Genomic DNA, 22,144 nt, shown 5'->3' with positions numbered 1-22,144 from the left:
TGAATCCGTTAAATATCCTCTGAGTTTAGAATTTTTGTGATTTTACTATTTGCTGATTGACTTACAATGTTCGTAAAGAATTGAAAATATTTTAATAAAAGTTAATGGAAGTAACACGTTGAACAATTTTTGCTTACTCAGTGAATATTACGACAGAAAAACAACATATGTTACTAATCGATGTTATTAACTACGCAGAACATTGAGTTTGTACGTGTATTTAACTTGCTATTTAAGAAGCAACTATATTTAAAAAATCATCTTTTTATCTACGGCTCTGCTATTCCACATATTGGTAAGTTTTCAATTATTTTCTTACAAACGGTATTCTTGTTATTTTAATTTGTCCAATACAAATTAATATGTAACGTATAGTGAAACCTGGCTTAACCCAATCCTGTATAAACCGAAAACAAAGTTTGTTTTTAAAAACCGTCCTACCAACTGTATGCGTTGTGAATCTACTTAAACCTAACATCGGCCAAAACCGAACAAAATCCTAAGTCCCAAAGAGGTTCCGTTTAAACAAGTTTCAATGTAACAGAGTATTTAATTAGATAAATTTCAGCTCATCAAAACATCAAATGTGCAAGTAAAGTTTAATTGAAAGATAAAATATTACTTTACTTTAACACTTTACCAAAAGTTGCCCAGCCGTTAAATTTCAATGTAATGTTTTTACCTGACAATTTTTTATTTTTTTTTACCGTTGTAGTGGCTGGTTTTCAGATATTTATGTCTTTTTTCGAATGCCACCTTTTTATACTCGCTCTAATATTTTAATACATGTACCCGTTAGGAAGATGCATTACTTTCTGAAATTTCAATGTGTTCTGCGGCTATATAATATATAAAAAGAAAATGTGGTTTGATTGCTAATGAGACAACTGTCCACAAGAGCCCAAATATATAAAAAAAATAATGTGGTATGATTGTTAATGAGACAACTGTCTACAAGAGTCCAAAATGACACATTAATTAACAACTTTAGTTCACCGTACGGCCTTCAACAACGATCAAAGTCCATACCGCATAGTCAGCTATAAAAGGCACCGACTTGCAAGCGTAAAACAGTTCAAACGAGAAAACTAACGACCATTTTTATATATTAAAAAATGAACGAAAAACAAATATAACACATACACAAACGACAACCACTGATTTACAGGCTCCTGACTTGAGAATGCCACATACATATTTAAAATCCATAATATATGTTAATTATTGAAGACACAATAGACTATTCTGATTCAAATCAAACAAAACAAAAAACTATATTGAAAGGCGGATAGGATTTTTAAAAATCCCTAAATACTAATTTCAAAATTAAAAAAAAGGTTGAAATGACAAACAGACATTCGAACATCGAACAGACTAAACATATAAACTTTGTTAGCAATGAAAAATCGTGTCAGTACAGCCTGGTAACAAATATATATTCTGAATTAGTTAGTTCATTGTCAAGCTTTATTCGGATCATGGTACATTTCCGTTACAGAACAAGAAGTATTATATGTAAATATTGCACAACACATTACTTTTCTTGATATTACATTATAAATAACAAGTAATTAAGTTTTATCTGATAATAAGTCATACCAAATTTGTAAATTTTCGGATGATTTCTTATCCTTAAACTTGACTGAAAACAAATTGTTGAATAAAAACACGTTTTTCATAGATAAGACTGTAAATAGTTATTAAAGGTACCATGATTATAATTCAGTACGCCAGACGCGCGTTTGGTCTTCATAAGACTCGTAAGTGACGCTCATATCAAAATAGTAGTAAAGCCAAACAAGTACAAAGTTGAAGAGCATTCAGAGATCAAAATTCATAAAAGTTGTGCCAAATACGGCTAAGGTAATCTATTCCTGGGATAAAAAAAATACTTAGTTTTTCGAAAATTCAAAGTTTTGTAATACTTACATGTATAAGCAACAATGACATTCAAAATAGAAAATCACAAAGAACAAAACACGAATAATTCCACATTTTTTTTTTATTGTTGACAGTCCGATTACCCATTTCGATTTTAACACATGAAAAGTGAATTACAGTGGTGTTGATAAGTAATGCTCGTTATCAATATACTTTGAAAGCAAAACTTTAAACCTCTTTAATGTTTACAACCTGACAGTACTTTTATAAATCATATAAACCCTTCTATTGGTAAGTAGGGACTATGGTTTGAAAACTGTTACATGTTTTTGGAACTTAAAATAAGCGATCAAAATATAATATTTAATGCATACAGGCTCACTGTGCTTACTTCTGGGTTACATTTTTTTGTAAATAAATCCATATTTGTAGACAAAACTCTGGCGTCTGGCGTAAATATATTAAAATTTCAATCCTGTATCGATAATTAGTTTATTTCTAAATAACATGGAATATAAATTGATACAGATGAGATCTCATTTCAGAATTATGATGAAGTGGTGTTGTTTGATTGTTTTCATTTTTTGCACAATTGGTGTGTCAAAGGGCGGCAGTAAGTATCCTATATGTTTAAAACACTGTAGTAAAGATTAAAGATTAAGCTGCTACAGTTGGGTGCAGACCAAGCATTACATAAAGTAAACGCAAGTTAACGCGGCGTGCACATATTTCGTTAGTTAACTTTAAATTTCGCGTTTACTAGTAAACGCCCGTTTACTTCATTAACGTTAACGCGGTCAAAATGGAAATTTCTAATGTCTACTCGAGTAAACGCGCGTTTACTCTGTGTCCGTTTAGTCAGTAGTAAACGGCCGTTTACTTCAGATTTCACAAGTTTAATTTTACGTGCACGTAAAAGTAAACGGGCGTTTACTACAGATTTCTCAATTGTATTTTTACGTGCACTTGAAAGTAAACGTGCGTTTACTTTTCGCGTTAACTAATTGTGTATCTTATAAAATAATCGTCGTGTGCATTTGTACATTTATTTATGTTGTTAAAATGACTTAATATTTTACGTATATGTGTTTTGAACCTTAACATTCAAAAACACTTTTTATTAGAAATATAAACATTTATCTAGCGGATATTTCTAGATCATTACGAATTGTTTCGTCAATAAATTCTAGATGTACTTCCTGTAACATTTTCTGTCTTGTGTTTACTTTAAAGTCAGTAACAGATCCACTCTGACGGAAACGTCGTAGAAATGCACTTATCCCCTGTCTAGAAACTTGAACATTATCTGATAGTATCAACTAATCTCTAACTTCAGTATGTTTTTGCCAGATCTTCTTATACTTAATATCCTCTCACGAATGGTTTTACAGCTCCAGGACGAATTTCCATTTTGTTCTTATATGCAATGATTAATTTTCAATAAATTAATTAAAGAGGTGTCATTTCATTAAATGCAATCGTCAATATGTTGATCGAAAATGGACAGATGAATATTTTGATGTACCTTATCATGTGATATATTAGGTCAGTGTATCCAGGAAACGAGGTCAATCTGCGTTAACGCGCGATTACTACAAACAGTAAACGGGCGTTTACTTTTTTTTTTTACAAAAATAGAAGACACGCCTTTTTCGCATTAACGCGAAGTAAACGCGAAAGTAAACGCCCGTTTACTCTTTACAAAATTAGAAGACGCGCGGTTTTCGCGTTAACGCGGAGGTAAACGCGAATGTAAACGCCCGTTTACTATTTATGTCTACTAAAATTTCGGAGTTGACGCAGAGTTAACGCGGCGTTTACATGAAGTGCACGCGTTAACTTTTTAGGCCCGTTTACATGTAATGCTTGGTCTGTACCCAACTGTAGACTCTCTCATAATATAAAAAGGTACGGTCATATCACTGTGATCAAAAGTTCTTCTTTCGAGAGTCAAAAGATACAGACATCGTTTGAACCTTTTTATGTTACAGATATTCAATCATGTTAACACAGCTATCTACCGTTTGTTTTTATAGTAAATTAAGGGTAGATACCTTCAGTTTACAACGATAATATCAGTACTTTTGTCGAGCTACGAAACTGTACAAAACTGTTCAATGCTACTCTCTTAGTTAACATAAGAACAATAATAACAAAATCTGCATTTAAGAAGAACTAATTTTAAAACTTTTTAAGCAGATCTACGAGCATCTCGTGCAAACTTAGTAACTTAGCTACTCGCTTGAGATGGTAAATTATCGCTAGAAACTTAGGAGGAACGTGGCTTTGCTAACGAAATTGATATAACATTGACAACGTCATCATAGGTAAAATAGCGATAAACAGACTTTCTCGCTTTCGCCGTCCCGGTTCAAGCGAGAAAATCATTTTCGTTGAAATGATCAACGATAATCTATAAATATCAAAGGAAATCATTATATATTGTATCGGAGTACTCTACTATAATGCTCTTTCAGGAAAATGCATCGCATCCAATGGTAAATGTGGGGAAAAAAATGTGTCATGTAATGAGACGTTCGGACCTGAATGGACGTATAACGGAAAATGCTGCAGTGGACGACCATGTTGCAAATGTAAGTAGACAAATACATTAATTAATAGTTTTAGTCACTGTTGATCACATCGAAAAAAATGCTAATGAAATTTATAGACAAAGATATTTATTTTTTGAGAGAAAAAAAATCATAGAACAGCTTCTCATTCCCTTTACTGAAATAATGTGTGCTCAACATCGTTGATGATGTTGTTTTGTACATAGACAGAAGATCTAAATGTGACATGTTTATACTTACAATACCACAACATAGACAGAACATCTAAATGTGACATGTTTATACTTACAATACCACATTTGCAATTTTGCAGTCAAAGACAAAGCAATTATACAAAGTAGTTTAAGCTGCCATATTGTCCATGAAGAATTCTTTATGTTACAGTTTTCAGATTTTTTTTCTGTTTTTAACTTATGTTTTGACTTTTCGTCTGCATAATACACACTTGGGAAGCACATTTATGTGTTAACATGTGTTTATTTTGCAATTATTTTCATAATATTCAATAAAGGAATGTCAACTTACTTGCAATTAAAACAATTATCATAGTTAAAAAAAGAAACGCCTGACGTCAGCAGAAATGTTTTAACATATGTTTATTGATCAACGCGAGTTCTCTCTTATATCTTTTGATAATGTAAGTATAAATTTTATAAAAGCAATCAGTTTGCACCACCTATAGTTTCCTTTTATTTGTTATGAAAAAATGGTATGTAAAGTGTATTTTTGTCCGCCCTTTTTTGTTTTCATTTTTCCTTTTAAACGGATGACGTATGACGGATACACTTCAAGGATTATAGTTCACATGCAAAATATCTAATACAAGGTTTGCGATAAATGTCATTTATTCAGAAGCCATAAAAACATAATACAGCTGAATGTTATGAACAATTATGTAATAAACAAAAACTGAATAAATGACAATAATTTGTCATGGTAAAAAATAAATACTTCCACCCTCAACAAACAAAACAAAATATATAAGTAAACAAATATTGTACTATAAAAGATTGAAATCATCATCATATGACATTAGAAAAATAATAATTTGAAAAAAACAACATATAGATATAAATACGATAAAGAATTAAGGAAATAGGTGGTGGAATTAAACATCTTCGCTTTTCTTTAAAAAATGGCTTCTGCTAGCATTCAGTGCAATTGCGAGAATGCTGGCTTATCTAAACACATGTGAAAAGATAACATGCACCTTATCCTAATTGCTCAATTGATAGATCAATAAACAATCATACCAGTAATTATTATTGACCCTTATCGTGAGATGACCATACTGACATCAACTGTCTGTAATAAAAAAAACTAACATAATCCAGAGACAACCCAATGCAAATTTACAATTTCATTTTACTCTTGATAAAAATAGTTAACTGAAAAATATGTTTTTATGTACCATTAAATGATTTTTGTTTATGTTTTATGATTTATCATAGGATACTGGATATCTCATCTGCTCATTGGTAAAATAAACAATTTGAAAGTAGCCACTCACTCCACCAGTATTACAGTAGATTATTCATAAAATACCAATGGAATGTATTGTGTAAAGGACACATGTATAAACGTCATTGCTTTACCAAGTCAGGAATACGACAGTTGTAATCAATCGTTTGATATGTTTGAGCATTTGATTTGGCCATTTGAATTTCGCTTTAGAATTTTCCTCGCAGTTCCGGTTTTTTTTTTGTGATTTTTGTTTGTTAAGAAGACAAATTTTTTATAAACTTCTTTTAGTTTATCACATAGAACTTGCATTTTTCTGTATAATCTAATTATAAGCTTATGTAATTTGTCACTTAAATTTCAGTAAATGTTTTAGATGTCATAATGTATTAATTGTTGTAATTCGCATGTAATGCAGTTAGATTTGTATCCTTATTGTAATGAGGTTTTATTTTTAATTCTTATATTGAATATCTTTGAAGAAAAAAGCTTAAAACATTGTTTCTAACTTTGCAATAAACGATTTGTTTTGTACACAACCATTAAAAACGGTTAAAATTATTGTTTTTGTTCTTTTTGGTTGAAAGCTGTTCATGTTTTTATACCAGCCTCCAGCTGACGAGACATTGTTTGTCGAAATGTGCATCTGGTGCATACGATTGGTACCGTTTATTTCTTTAATGAAGTTCTGTAAAATTTAAACATGATGATTCTTTTATAACGTTAGTGTAATTACGCCATCGCTTTATCTTTTGATGTTTTAATTGCTATTGTTGATAAAATTGCAATGATTTGTTTTAGTTTTAAAAGCGCCGTGTGTTCCTGAAACTTGCCCAACCGGGTTCAAGCTATTATCAGACCAAACAAGTAGTGGTAATTGTTATTCTAGTGGTCAAAGAACGACAACCTGGCATGAAGCTTTTGTGAGTATGTTAATTAATCCCCATTTGCAAGAACGTGTCTGTGACTTCGAAAGCAAACAAGAATCACACACCATACACACTACTTTACTTTATCTGTAAGCAGACTATAGTTTTAATATAAGATGACAATAACAGTATATGTTTGATGTTTTTATCAAGTGACATTTCAGAATTCGTAATCCCTGACTTTAGTAATTTCCTATAATTTCCTATAATTTTTAATCCCTGAATGAAGTAATGTCCTTTGATTTCCTATAATTCCTAATCCCTGACTTAAGTAATTTCTTATGACTTAAGTAATTTCTTAAGACTTAAGTAATTTCTTAAGACTTAAATAATTTCTTCTGACTTAAGTAATTTCTTAAGATTTCCTATAATTCTTATAAGAGTAATAAAGGACAATCTGGTTTAACATACGAAGAATATTGACTTTCAAAAAGTTTTTCTACAGTGTTCATAAATATGTCATTGGCGTTGTATCTGTATTTGATGTATACAGTACTTTGATGAAAGTCTGATTAATTTTGTTGCAGAAGATTTTATTTATATATGAATACCATGTGACGTTTAAAGTAGTGTTGAATGAAGCCGAAATATTTGGACAAAACTGTATCTAAATCAACAATGGTATTTTGATAACAGAACTAAAACAGTACAACAAAATAACTGAATGGTCTTTGGCGTAATTCTGACTACTTATAGACCCTTTTTCATATTACCGACTTTTGACTCCGGAAATTAATATTTTCGACATGTTACCTTCTCTGTAGTAGAATATCCTGAAAACCGGTCAAGCAAGAGCAAAGAAAACTAGATTTGTAATTGCTAGCAATAACGGATGGCACCCTCGTCCCCCCATTGCCAGGCGAGCGGCAACCATTTTAAAGATTCCAAAGTCAAAGAGTGCATCTACACCTGCAAGTTATCATTTTTGCAAAATTTCACTAAGTTTGGAGCATTTTGAAATTTTGAACAATTTTGCTGTTTCCATGGTTACGGCGGCCATTTTGGAAATTCCGACTTCAAAATGCAACTCTGCACATGTCAGTCACTATTCCTGTAAAGTTTCATCCAGTTTGCAGCACTTAATTTTTTTTGGAAATTTTGAACATTTGTGCTGCAACCATGGTTACAGTAGATAATTCCAAAATTCTTAAAGCAGACATCTCATTGCCACATGTCATGTTTTATATCAATACAGTTTCAGTGACTTTGGTGCACTACTCTCTGAGAAAATGCTGATTTTATGCATTTTTCCATAGGGTCAATGCAAAACTTGGCCCCAGTTTCCATGACAACGGCGGCCATTTTGAACTATCTAAATATTGTCTTGACATCTTCGCATACTGGAGAACATTTTCATACAGTTTCATCCAGTTGGATCTTATAACGAAAGAGTTAGAATTTTTGATATTTTAGCTGTTTCCATGGTAACAGCAGCCATTTTGAAAATTCCAAATTCAAACTGGAAATCAGCACATGCCGGTTAACATTCCTGTGGAGTTTCTTCCAGTTTGGAGCACTTTGATTTTTTTCGTATTTTTGCTGTTTCCATGGAAACGGCGGCCATTTTTTACCATTCCATATCAAGGTGCACAACTTCACATGGGGGTCTTCATTATAGTAGAGTTCCATCAACATTGGTCCATTGGATTCCAAGAACTCGCGCGGACAAAATGTGTGGAAGAAAAATAAGAAAAAAAGAAACGTAGAATAACAATATGTCACCCCAACTCCGTTGAGGGTGCCATAATAAGTAGATTCAAAATGTCAACCTACAAGTTTAAGGGAAAGTTTACTGTTAAAGGCTTTCTTTACATGACTATATCTGCGAAGACTTTTACTCACGTCACGTCGTGGTTTTGCTGGAGTTAGCATAGATATATCTGGTCTATATATCTATAAGTGTTTGGAATTACTATAATTACATACTATGAACATCGATATTTTGATTTCCTTTCTAATTTCATACTGTATACACATCACACCTCTGGCACCTGTTCATGAAGATAACGAAGAATTATCGAGCACCTATTTTTAGTTTTATTCTTTATTGACCCCAGTGTGCAAATTTTTTAGAATAGTTTTATTGGTATATAAGAAAATTCTTTTTGTTCCTAAACGGAAGGCATTACAGACAAAAGAAGTATACCTAACAACAAAATGATTTTCCTTTTTCTTTGTTCAACATTATTGCAAATGGCTGACTTTTTTTAGGGTTGACTTTTTTCTGCAATTGTTTAACATTAAACTTTTGATTTTATTATTTATTCCTTATTATTAATTTTGTATTTTCATACTATCATCAATCAAATTTATTCGTTCTGTGTTTGTTCATTTGTGTTACTTCTCCTTTAATTGAGCAAAGCCTTTTCAATTGATATTTTATAGTGTGCCTGTCTATGTTGTGATGATACACTATTGGTTCAGATAAGAATAAAGGTGTGATACCATAAAAACGTGTAAACCAGCTGCAATTGTTGGCAGGAAGGAACCTGATGCTCAGTAGTTGTCGTGTGTTGATTCTGTTTATCAATGTTTCTCGTTTCTCAATTATTTTTATAATTTGACCGTTGGTTTTCATGTTTAAATGGTTTTACACTAGAAAATGTTTGGGGCCCTTTAAACCCTTTAAAGATTGCTGTTAGGAGTAGGCCAATGCTCCGTGCTGAAGACCGCACTTTGACCTGTAATGGTTAACTTTTATGAATTGTGACTTGGATGGAGAGTTGTCTAATTGGCACACATACCTCACATTATATCTATATACAAGTCTATAGAAAATTAATTTTCATTCGTTGAAGATTTAATTTCGTAGTTTACGTGTAACCACGAATTTCGAGAAAATGAACGGATGTAAACATGATATGAATATCATCTTACTTAATTTTAGGCCATTTGTGCCCAGACAGATGGTGCCTACATGTGGAGACCGAACACTAAACAAGAAGCCAAAGCTGTCTTGATTGAACTTAATATTCGTAAGTTGAGAATGTATCATTATTTGTTTAAGATGAGTTTTTCCAGTAATCATGAATTATAAAAACAAAAACTGTGATAACAAATTCATAAAAGTCGTGTCAAACCATTTTATCCGTTATTACGTATTACAAAAATATGTGACAACGAATTTAATCGGTTTGGTAACTATTATAAGACTACAATGGGATGATCTGCTTTTTATTTAACTACTAGGCAAAATTTTCCAAACTTGGCCTCAATCTTTTATATGGTGTCTTTTTCTAACAATTATGATTTTAACCTTCATTCACCTATTTTGTCTGTTTGTTTTGTTAACACATCGTTGTCAACTTAATGGAATTTGATGCGACTAACATACCAGTAAAAGGATACACTAGTTAAAAACAAGGTTAAATCCACCATTATTAATATACGAAAATCTGCCATTTGGAAGGGACCTTTTGTTTAAAATTGTTCCTCGGAGTTTTTAAAAACAAATTCCATACTGCAAAACTTTTTAAAAATCTTTCACACAAAAGATAACGCACCATAAAAGATACCAGACTTAGTATAAAATTGAGAACGGAAATGATGAATGAGTCAAATAGACACCAACCCGACCATAGAACAGACAACAACAGAATGTCACCAATAGATTTTCATTGCAGCGAAAAATTTCCGCATCCGCAGGCGTCCTTCAGCTGGTCCCTTAACAAATATATATATACGATTTCAGTGATTATGAACGCCATACTAAGCTCCATATTATACACAAGAAACTAAGATAAAAAATATACAAGACTTGCAAAGGCCAGAGGCTTCAAACTTGGGACAGGCGCAACAATGCGGCGGGGTTAAACATGTTTATGAGATATCAACCCTCTCCCTCTACCTCTAGCTAATGTAGAAAAGTAAGAAAAGTGAAAGCATAAAAGTAGACATGTTCACCATAAGCCGATACCGAAACCAAAACCGATTCCGATATCGAAACAAAAAAATAGTAATGAGGTAAATGATAAAAATTTGTAATGTTTAATTCCTTTATATCGAGTGACATTTGAATCAATAGATGGAGCATAACTTCAATTCAATAATTTACATAATTCTAGCCAAAAAATAAAATTAAATTCAACGAGTATTCAATGCACTATTGCAAGATATATACAATTGAAATGTGAATACAAATTTATTAATTATGTAAAAGCTTTCGTCGAAAGGAATAAACTGTATAAAGACAAACATTTTTATGTCATTATAAATAAACAAAATTCTTAACATTCAAGTTGCTTCCTCGGTTCATTTATCCATCAACAGGACATAATTTTAATGAAGTATGTTTGATTCTCATGAGAGCGCTAAGAAAAATAAGTCAAAGGAATGAAGAAATGGTACTCTAAAGTTGGCAAAATAAACTTTTGATGGTTATGATTTGTTAACATACATTTGAAAAAATGAGTTTTATTTAAGCAATACTTTTGTTCACAAAGCTATCCATGAAATAGGGTCAAATCTTCATTGAGCTTTAACATCAATGATAACATGGCATTCATCTGAGGAATTGGAATCTTCAAAGGGTTATTGGCCAGATTTGGAAGAATCAGTTAGATATATTGATAGTACCTCCCATAGAATAAATCTCACAAACTAAATACCAGGCATTTTTTATAGTGGACATGTTCATTGATTCACTGTATTCATATGTAAGTCATAATATACACAGTTAAAAAAATAATATACTTCTGTAGATTAATTCTGGTTTGCTAAGTATTAACAATATATTGATAGATGCGATCGGTCCACACGATATATAACTGTTTTCTCGTGAATGTTACTTAATTGTCGATACCCTATACCCATCTGAACATCCTATTGCAACACCATATACTGTAAGGCAGCCTAAATAAAATATGCAATAATCCGCTTTCACATTTGGCGTACTAAATTATAATCCTGGTACCTTTGATAAATATTTACACCACTGGGTCGATGCCATCGTTGTTGGATGTTTCGTCCCCGAGGGTATCACCAACCCAGTAGTCAACAATTCGGTGTTGACATGAATATCAATAATGTGGTAATTTTTATAAATTTCAACAAAATTGATTGATATTGTTTTTAGTCAGGAATATGAAGGTTTTCCATTAGTTTCACTGATTACTTATTTCGTTTATCAAGTTTTAAGATGTTCGCTTCTCTTGTTTTTGAAATTATGCCAGATTTTCGGAACTCCCTGGTTTTATCTATGAAGTGCCATTAATACAATTTCCCCACTTACCACTACTTTTCTTTTCATAATTGCATTACATGTAGTTTAAAACCAGTATTTTTAAATCCAAGAAAATCCTTGTTATTTATTTCATATTTTTTTTTCAAAGAAAAATGAAATCCAATGTAAATGCATGAAAAAACCACAAATAATCATTTCCCGCCATAATTTTGATAGCCTGTATCTAGAAAACAAGCACATGGACCCTACTTTTTCTAGTTTTTACATTCATATTATATTAATTAAAATCAAACTTTTAAAAAGCTTATTATTTTGAGACAGAGAGGCGGACTTTTATAAAAAAAAATTATCATAGTCGTTATTTATGTTCATACCTTAGTTTTATTCTACTGATTGTCAATGAAGCTCATTAATATTTAATTCTTTTTACAGCAGTCAATTATGTGATAGTGTGGACCGGAGCAAATGATATAGATAGGGATGGGAAGTATACATTTGCCGTAGAAAATGGTCCATTTTCATTAAATCATCTCCCATTTGGTGAAGGTAAATTTTATGATTATTAGCAAAAACATATACACCATACGTCGACAGCAAATAAACAACACAAAAAAGAAGCGTCATCTACAGGACAGTACATGGTATCAAACAATATATGTGTATAAAAAGGTTATACAAAATATGGACTAATAATGATCAGCACTTTTAAAATTCAGTCCATAACAAGATAAAAGCATAAAAATCAATAGTTATTTTTCGATTGTGACCTTCCGAATAAGACTGAACTACGGGTGTGTACAATTTACAACCCACATGTGCCACTAGTTGGGCAGCATCTTCTTACCCTTCCAGAGCACCTGATATCACCGCTTGTTTTTATATGTTGTGTTATTTAATACGAAATACGAAAGAAATATTCGGTTATTTATTTCAGTCACTTATGTTGATAATTCACCCTGTGGTGTGAATTTATTTGCCGAATACGGTGTTAACTGGTTTTGGAGCATTGTACCCTGTAGCTTTACTGCTGGATACTACATATGCGAATACAAACTGGTAAATTAACCCTTGATTTAGCTTTTAACTTGAAAAATAAACGTTCCATTACAGTATTAATATATAACTTCAACATCATCATGAAAAAAATACAATAGATGTCACAGACAGGTTACAATCGCCTGGCATTCGATACAAATATATAATGATTTATTTATCAATAAAGTATTGATACTTGTACTGGCCAGACCAGCGAGTTTAAGCAAGATGACTATAATTTCACTACCAATCCAAATGGTGAAAATCTGAAAATACAAATATAAATCATTTTACAATGTGTTCAATGATAATTTAAGTCCATTAAAAATACGGATAAACAGTTTAAAGATATATAAAGCTGTCAATGTTATTTAATTATAATAAATAGATGGATATTCTTGCACACGTCGGTTTCTGTCTAAATTAAATTGTGTAATCGCAAATACGAACAGTTTGAACGGTTAAATTATCATAGTTTCTTTACAACATAGGAACATATATTAAAACAGTTCATCGTTGATGTAAATACATATTTTGTATGTTTTTTAAAGTAACTCACGCTGTGGTTTGCCACGAATTGTTCCTTTGGACAACGTGTCCTCTTAATGTTCCTTGCAGTTGTGCACACGGCCTGCTGAGCAGTTTTCGTCACTCAGAAGAGAGGGGAAAGTAACATAGGTTCCTACACTGTCCTGCATAAAAATCCTAAAACTTGAGTTTTCTGATGAAAGAATCTCCTTTCGACATCGATATGCAATCCAACGAGAACATCTCGTAAAACGGACACTTTCTGTTACGGTTACGGCATACAGTAGACCAGTCGATGCCATGTTTCTTTTCTCTGTGACTTAAGTCAGAATTGTCCATTCTATTTTTCTTTTGTCCTTGCAATTCAAAAGGCGAATTGGAGCTGTACTTGGGATATGAATGTTTTCGGATGTACTTTTTTTTGTCGGTGTTCCTTTTTTGTGGTGTTGCTTCTGAAATAAACATTTTGGTTTCTGAAAATCTGGCGATCGAAGTCGCTGATTTCGTTTTCGGTTGCCCATGTAAACGGGGGTAATGTTTAAACGAATCAGTTCGAATTCTATTTGACTGGGCATTGGTTTTGTAACACTCAGGTAATGTCTTTGTAGGTGTTTTCACAACACTGCAAGTTGGATTTGTTTCCTTTGTAGTGAGTTCAGGGTGAACATGTTGCTTATCGGAACGTATTTCACCAACAATAATCACTTTTGCATACATGTTACCCGTGGTGGTCCTAGCATTTAACAAGGACGTGACGTGCCTCTATTAAGTTTCTTCCAATGAGCAATAAGGATTTTGCATTTTCCATCAATCGATAGACTATTTTTTTTTGCTGTTCTTGCAAGTGTTGATATTGCAATATATCTTCAGGTGTAGCAATTTCGTTCTGATAAATTTGAATGCTGTCGCATTCAATCAGTTCAGGCAGATTAAATCTAGTATTGAAGAATTCAGGAGCGGGGAGAGAACGGTTGCTTTGATCGTCAATAATTGCATACATGCGAATTACTTTGTCCTGATTATTTTCGTCAAAGATACTCACATCTTTGCAGATATATTTGCAAGTTGAACTAACAGAGGTTAGCTTGGTTTCACCTAACTCAAGTTGCTCCCCGCCGTAGGTTGTATCACTGAGCTCCCCTCCGGCGACTGATGTAGGCGTTGAAGGCGGTGCACCTTTAGGTCACTCGATTTGTGTGTAATGCAGTGATGTGGTATAACTTCTGAATTCATTGCAACTGATAATTGCGTTGCAATCACGACTTCTGTGCATAGTCAAATCACAACATTTGTAACATAGATTATTTTACCTCAACAGTTTCTTGTGTTCCTCGATTGATTTGGCACGGAACGCTCGGTATTCGTTTGATGTATGCTTTGTATTATGCAAAATGCAACGACTTTGTTGTTCACTGATGTCTCCAGGTTGCTGATCAATTCCTGGCTTATGCACATAGAGGTTAGAATATGTGTGAGGTGTGAACTTTGACGCAGCGTCTTTTGTACTTGGTGTGAGTCTTGACCCAAAAATGAACCCATGATCGTTCTTAATTTTGCTAATTTCCCTGATGAACACAGAGAATTCTGTGAAAGGTGAAATATTAAGACTTGTATCTTGAAGCCCTTGTTATCCTCTTTTCTCGGAGTCCGTATGGCAATTTTTCCACAATAGGATTTATCACGACAAAGAGTCGAAATAAGCACGCAAACATCCCAGCATGGGATTTTCCTTGTGATATTCTATTTCTGATAGAATATCAGACAAGTCATATAGACGTGCGCTATCTCTGTTCATCAAGGTAGGAAAATAAGCAAGTTGCTTGTAAGAGAAGCCTCCAACATTTCTGGAGCACCATGTCGCTCATCCAGTCTCTGCCATTACCTTTGTAGGCCTCTTGTTGGGTTGTTGACGTTTGATGCCCTAATTCTCATGGCAGGTTTGGCAGACTCTGACCTCAGCCACTTAATCCGTAGGTCATGTTCCGAGTTCGAAACTTGTAATTTGTCTATGACGTTTTTAAAGCTTGCTTTCCATGTACGGAAGGATTATGTACGGTCGTTAAAGTTTGTTTACCGGGAACACAACAGGTCCTTACGTAGTAGAAATATCCGATGTTGGATTGACTATTGCTTGTGTGCAACAGGGAACTCTTCTATTACGCCTTGTTATTGGTGTTCTGCAGGGAACTCAACTGAAAGGCTTTGTTGTTGTATGCCGGTAACTTTTCCCAGATCTGGGATTATTGTAACTTCCGATGACAGTATCAGAAGACAAGACAGCAGATGTCTTTGACGGCAAGTTCAGTGCCACAGATGGCACGAACGCTGGTGCTTCATGATTCAGCTCAATCTTAACAGGAATTCGTTTTATCTTTTGAGGTCATGTTACTTCCTGTACAGCACGTGGTACATAATTTTTATTGACGAAACCTTGAACACGCTGGAGTGGGTCCTCTGTTTCGTCAGAAAGATTGCTAAATGCTTGGCTGCCATCGTATTTCAGGATACGAGCCGCGTCTTCTGCAGTTGCAGCCTCACTCTGTGCTTTGAGGAGGTTCAAATTGGCCTTTAGTTCGACCTTTTTCCGACGTACTCGTGCTGTCTCTTGTTCTAGTTGAGCTTTTCTGTGTATGGCCTCTCGTTCTAGTTGAGCTTTCCTTTGTGCTGCCTCCTGTTCCATTTGAGTTTACACGAACACAGCCTCTTGTTGCATTTGAACTTTTCTTTCTGCAGCCTCTTCTTTCATTTGAACTGCTTTACGTATGGCTACTTGTTCTATTTGAACTTTTTTACGTAAAGCTTCTTGTTCTGCTTGAATGGCTTGTTGCTCCATTTCGGCTTTGATTTCAGTTTGTCTGAACAGAGCTTGTTCCTCTTATAATGCCCCCTGTTTAATGATCAATGCATGTTTTTCAGCAAAGGCTATTTTTGACTTAGCAGCTTCTGCATTGGCACGCTTCCTCAGTGCAAGGCTTGACATATCGGAGGCATTTGAACCTCCGCTATGAGAATTTTGCTTAACCATAGATGTTCTTGTTTTGGTGAATTTAGCCTTTGTTAGTGCGAGGTGATGCTCGCGTAGGGTTTCCATAGCCAGGTCTATTTAAGACAGTCAAATTTCTGAGGATTGATTACATGTGTCTATGTTCTTAAGACTTTCAGACGTTCTGATCTTCTTCAAAAAGTTCAGGTACTCATCTGTGCGCTTGAGGTAATGAGTCGGATTTGTAAGATTTGTCCTCTGCCGTAAGCAATTGTTGGAGCTCGTTAATAGGAGTGGTCATTTCTAATAACTGCAATTCTAAATCTGACCGAAGGGCCTTAAGTTCCTCACATAACTTGTCATGTTTCTCTGTAAATGCTTCATGTTCTTTTTCAGTGAGATCAAGCATTCGCTTGGACTCGGGATTATCATCTAACTGTGTTGTATTAGATTGATTTTCTAATAGTTCTTTAGAAACATCTCCCTCTGGGAGTTGAACCTCGTCTTGCTGTTCCACGTGAATGGGATTCATTATGACTCAACGTTGTTGGGTTACTGCCTAGTACACACAAGTTAGGTAGTCCACTGCCAGTGTATAGGTATGAATGTTGCTACGTCGTTGTTCCTTTTCTGGATATATAAAGACAGGTGGTCGTCAATTTACTAGCAGGAAACGTTGTCGTTGAAACTACGTTATGGCTGACTGTCGAGGAGTGGCGTACAATATCCAAGAAAAACAACAGGCAAGTTGTAGCTTTTTCACTGTACTGGCCGGACCAGCGAGTTTAACCAAGATGACTGGGGTTATGTAAAGATAAAACAGCCAGGAGCTGACATTTATTTAACTACCAAACCTTATGGTGAAACTCTGAAAATACAAATATAAATACAATTTAACAATGTGTTCAATGATAATTAATTAAAGTCCATTAAAAATACGGATCAACAGTTTTCAGATATATAAAGCTGTTAATGTTCTTTATAATAATAAATAGATGAATATTTTTGCACACGTCGGTTTCTTTCTGAATTAAATTGTTTTACAGCAAATACGAACAGTTTGAACGGTTAATTGTTCATAGTTTCTTTATAACATAGGAAAATATATTAAAACAGTTCATCTCTGGTGTAAAGACAGCTTTGTAGTGTTTTAAAAGTAACTCACGCTGTAGTTAACAAGGAATTGTTCCTTTGGACAACGTGTCCTCTGAATTCGCCTTGCAGTTGTGCACACGGCCTACAGGGCCGTAACTAGCCTGTTTTAATAGTGAGGCAAAATATATTTGCCGAGCAGAGGAGCGGAGCGAGGCGAAACATTTTACCGAGGGGTCTGGGGGCCGATCAAGGCCCAAGAAGCTCTGATAAATTGATCAGAGCTTGATTGATATTTTTTATAGATGATTTGATACTGGGAAATTGGTGGTCCTACTTTAATTCAAATCATGTCAGCTATCTAGACAATTGTTTCTGCAAGCCAGTTTTGTATTCTTTGATATCAAGTTCAATTCTCCATGCAGACACGGACATTTTTTTCTGTGTCCAGTATCATCGTATATTCTTTCTCGCATGTCTGGACATTGGTGGACAGGCAACATTGCAAAACCACACGTTTACAAATGAAAATCATCACTCAGACTATAGTCATACAGAAGGGGAAAAAATGAACAAAAGATAAACCCGAGACAAAGAAGTACAAACAATAGACCTTCAACTCTGAAAACTGAAAGTAAAATAGAAACATTGATCACAAAAAACCTGCAGGGGCGACATGATGTCATAAGAGAGTGAAGAGAACTTGCTTCTTGCAAGACACTTTCCGTGAAAACAATTTGATATGAAGATAATATTTTGTTTCATTTTTTTTGTAATTTCAAACATGAGGCATTTTCCTCATTTGCCTCAATGTAGTTATGGCCCTGGCCTGCCGAGCAGTTTTCGTCACCCAGAATAGAGGGGAAAGTAACACGGGTTCCAACACTATCCTGTATAAAAACTCCAAAAACTGGAGCACATAAAGTGATGTACGCAATGACAAATAAACAATATAAAATATTGATCACATGAAGTACAAATGACGAATGAGTTCCAGAGCAGTACTCTTATTCGTACAAGTGGTAATTGTCGAAACCCATGGTTAAGATGATCCCACTTAAGCCGTTCGGCCACCACGATACGCAATAGAAGTAAACATAATAAATATTTTGGTAACATTGTTTAGAAAATTAACAATTTGATAAATATCACTCTTTTTATTATATATTTACTGACATATCGTGACTATTTGTACTAACAATTGACTATCAGTTTTCCCGTTTCCTCTGAGAAAATATTGAAGCAATAAGGCTGTTCAATTTAAGTTTTGACATTCTTATGATTATAAATTTACTGACATATCGTCAAGTTTGATTATGTTACTAACAATTGACCATCAGTTTTCCCGTTATCTTTGAGTAAATTTTGAAGCAAAAGGCTGTTCAATTTAACTTTTTACTTTGCAAAAATGTACTGATGGGAGTTTATCGCTGCATTGAAGATTGATTATTGTGATCTCTAGTACTTTAAGGTAGATACGTGGTATACCGCCATCTTGGATTGTACAATCATAGTACAAAATTGGTCTAGTTATTTGGCCAAATCTGCAAATTTGGAGATAGATTTGCAATTTAATGGTTAAGAATGTTTCTTTATATCAAAACACTTGTTAATATATTGTATTATTAAAAATATTTTACGAAATATCTATTTTTTTGGTTTTGAAAATCATTTTTTCAAATGAGCCATATAAGGGGAGCTAACTATGCAAACATGTATTGATGGGAGTTTAACGCTGCATTGAAGGTTGATTATTGTGATATCTGGTATTTTAAATTGATGATATTGGATACAATCAAATCAATACTATACTCCATTCCGTTTATTATCCCATATAGAAGCAAAAGTTGCTTCTCTACTTGCAATCTTTTGTTATGGTATGTTAAAATTTTTTAGAAAATTTAAAATGATAGACATCAAAATATATAATGTAGGTGAATTGACGTGAACCAATTAAATTTCTTGATAGTGTAAGGCGAACAAAATGAACTCATTTTTAATTAATCAATGAACCAGCAGACAAGAGTACCAGATAATATTAGTTATGTTCCTTATAATTATACCCACGCTTAAAGAAAAATGGGAGTCTACTGTTTCACCTCTGTCTGTTCGTCCGACCATCCATCCATCCGTCAGTCCGTCTGTCTGTCCGTCCGTTCAATATATATCTTTCTCAGGAACTACAATACTATGATTTCTACAATTTGGTTTTATGGTTTATATAATTCAGTCATATCGTGTGATTGTTTTAAGATTCATCCCTCAGCATCTTCCTGTTTACCGATAAACTCATCATAGATATCAGGATTAAAATTTAATATTTACGCCAGACGCCGAGCACTTGTAACATTTTACACATGGTAGCCAAATTGAAAATTGGCATCACGCTATTCTTAGGAAATGCAATACAATGATTTCAGATTCATCACCTAACAACTTCCTGTTGGACGTATATTTTTTGCAGGCAGTGGTATTATAAGGTAGCAATAGCGCACATAATCACTTATTGACAAACATTTTCTAACCTATACAAATATATATCATGTGATCTCCATTTTAATTCAGATAGTAGTTTTTTGTATGTATGTGTCTGTTAATTTATAGTATTGTGTTTTTCAGAGAGTTTGTCCGTAGAGAGGATGCATGCCATTGCAGAACTTGATGAAATAAAATCGTTCAAGCAAATTTTTCTTTTCTTTAAAAACTGAAATAGAAAGGATACAGCAATGCAAAATGAACAAAACAAAAAGAATCAATTATGAGAGTATCAGCTTCTTTTCCACCATGGCATTAGTTGGTATGATCATGTCATGCCATGCAGTTATGAGTGTTTAAATAGTACGTCAAATTCGTCTTGATACCAATAAGCTTGACTTAAATTAGTGTGGCGCGTTTAATTTTCATTACATCATGTACATTTTGACAACAAATTTAATTTGGCACTTTGTCAAAAATAAGAAAACAAATCCGAAAACATGATAGTAATCAAAGGTACCAGACGATAGACGCGCGTTCCGTCTACATCAGACTCATCAGTGATGTTTAGATAACAAAAAAGTTTTAAAGCCAAACAATTACAAAGTTCAAAGTATAAACTATGTCTAGGATGAAACATATCCTTAGTATTTCGAAAAACTCTTGTAAACATGCAATTATAAAAAATGACCATATAAGTGACATTATCGTCAACACTGAAGTGCTGACTACTGAGCTGATGATACCCTCGGGGATGAAATATCAACAAACGAACCACACACTTTCTCGGAAAAAAATCATTCGATATGTAGCAGCTTGACAAACACTAGTTTTGATCATCGAGAAGCTTAATGTACCTTTATCAATAGAACGTTCTGCTGATTTACATAGTTATCTCCCCGTAGTTTTACATGCATGTACCACCTTACTCGATGAGAACATTCAAGAATTGTGACCGCGACGATAGTATATATTCGTAATCAATGTTGACACTAATATTCTAAAAGGAGAAATTAAGCAATGATTGCATTTTCAATGCTTCAAATTGCAATCATTAAAAATAAACTAAAACAAACCACTTGGTTCATTAAGCTACTTTTTTTCTACCTAAGGCATAGATTACCTTAGCTGTATTTGGCAAAACTTTTAGGAATTTTGGTCCTCAATGCTCCTCAACTTCGTATTTTATTTGGCCTTTTTTACTTTTTGGGATTCGAGCGTCACGGATGAGTCTTTTTTAGACTGTTTGTGCTGACATGAATTGTCATTGATATGGTTATATTTATAAATTTACTGTTTACAAATTTTTGAATTTTTTGAAATACTAAGGCTTTTCTACCTCAGGCATAGATGACCTTAGCTGTATTTGGCAAAACGTTTCGGAATTTTGGTCCTCAATACTCTTCAACTTCCTTTTTTATTTGGCCTTTTTAACGTTTTTGGACTCGAGCGTCACTGATGAGTCTTTTGTAGACGAAACGCCCGTCTAGCGTATATACTAATTTTAGTCCTGGTATCTATGATGAGTTTATTTATAGGCAAAACACTCAGGGAAAATGAAAAAAAGAAACTTTTAAGACAAATAACTTATACATGAGAGCTGCTGGAATAGTTCAACAAACAAAGGAACAGACAGTTATAATTTTGTCTTTAATAAAATAGTTATTTACATTGTGTTCAGTGGTTGCCGATTGTTTATGTGGTTTATAAGTGCTTACTCGTTCTCGACTTTATATGGATTAAACTGATGGTTTTCTCGTTTATATAGTTATACTTTGTCATTTTTCGAGGTTTTTATACATTGTAATACTTTGCTGTTTTGTTTAATTCATGGCTAGGAAGATCAAACTGTTACCTTCAAAGGCTTTGTTTTCAAACTTGTGACTTGCAATTGTATAGCAAGTTGTTTCATTGACATTTATATCACATCCTCGTTTATCTACTAGTTAATTAAAAGAACTCGTATTAAATCTATCTATGATGACTAAAAGTTTAAAAAAACTGA

At 33.6% G+C, this 22,144-nt stretch overlaps 1 protein-coding gene across 1 annotated transcript; it reads left to right on the top strand.

Annotated features, from left to right (window-relative positions):
* The first annotated feature begins 2,388 nt into the window (after positions 1 to 2,388).
* On the top strand, positions 2,389 to 15,928 carry LOC139497608 (uncharacterized). Its single transcript, XM_071285842.1, has 6 exons — positions 2,389 to 2,494; positions 4,359 to 4,475; positions 6,717 to 6,838; positions 9,732 to 9,819; positions 12,459 to 12,572; positions 15,852 to 15,928. Exons 1-6 carry the CDS (start codon positions 2,389 to 2,391, stop codon positions 15,926 to 15,928), a joined length of 624 nt encoding a protein of 207 aa, XP_071141943.1.
* Positions 15,929 to 22,144: the final 6,216 nt, after the last annotated feature.

The sequence above is a fragment of the Mytilus edulis genome, chromosome 12, assembly GCF_963676685.1.
Source record: "Mytilus edulis chromosome 12, xbMytEdul2.2, whole genome shotgun sequence".
NCBI lineage: Eukaryota > Metazoa > Mollusca > Bivalvia > Mytilida > Mytilidae > Mytilus > Mytilus edulis.
The sequence above is the reverse complement of the archived record's forward strand: the minus strand, read 5'-3'. Positions and strand labels throughout refer to the sequence as shown.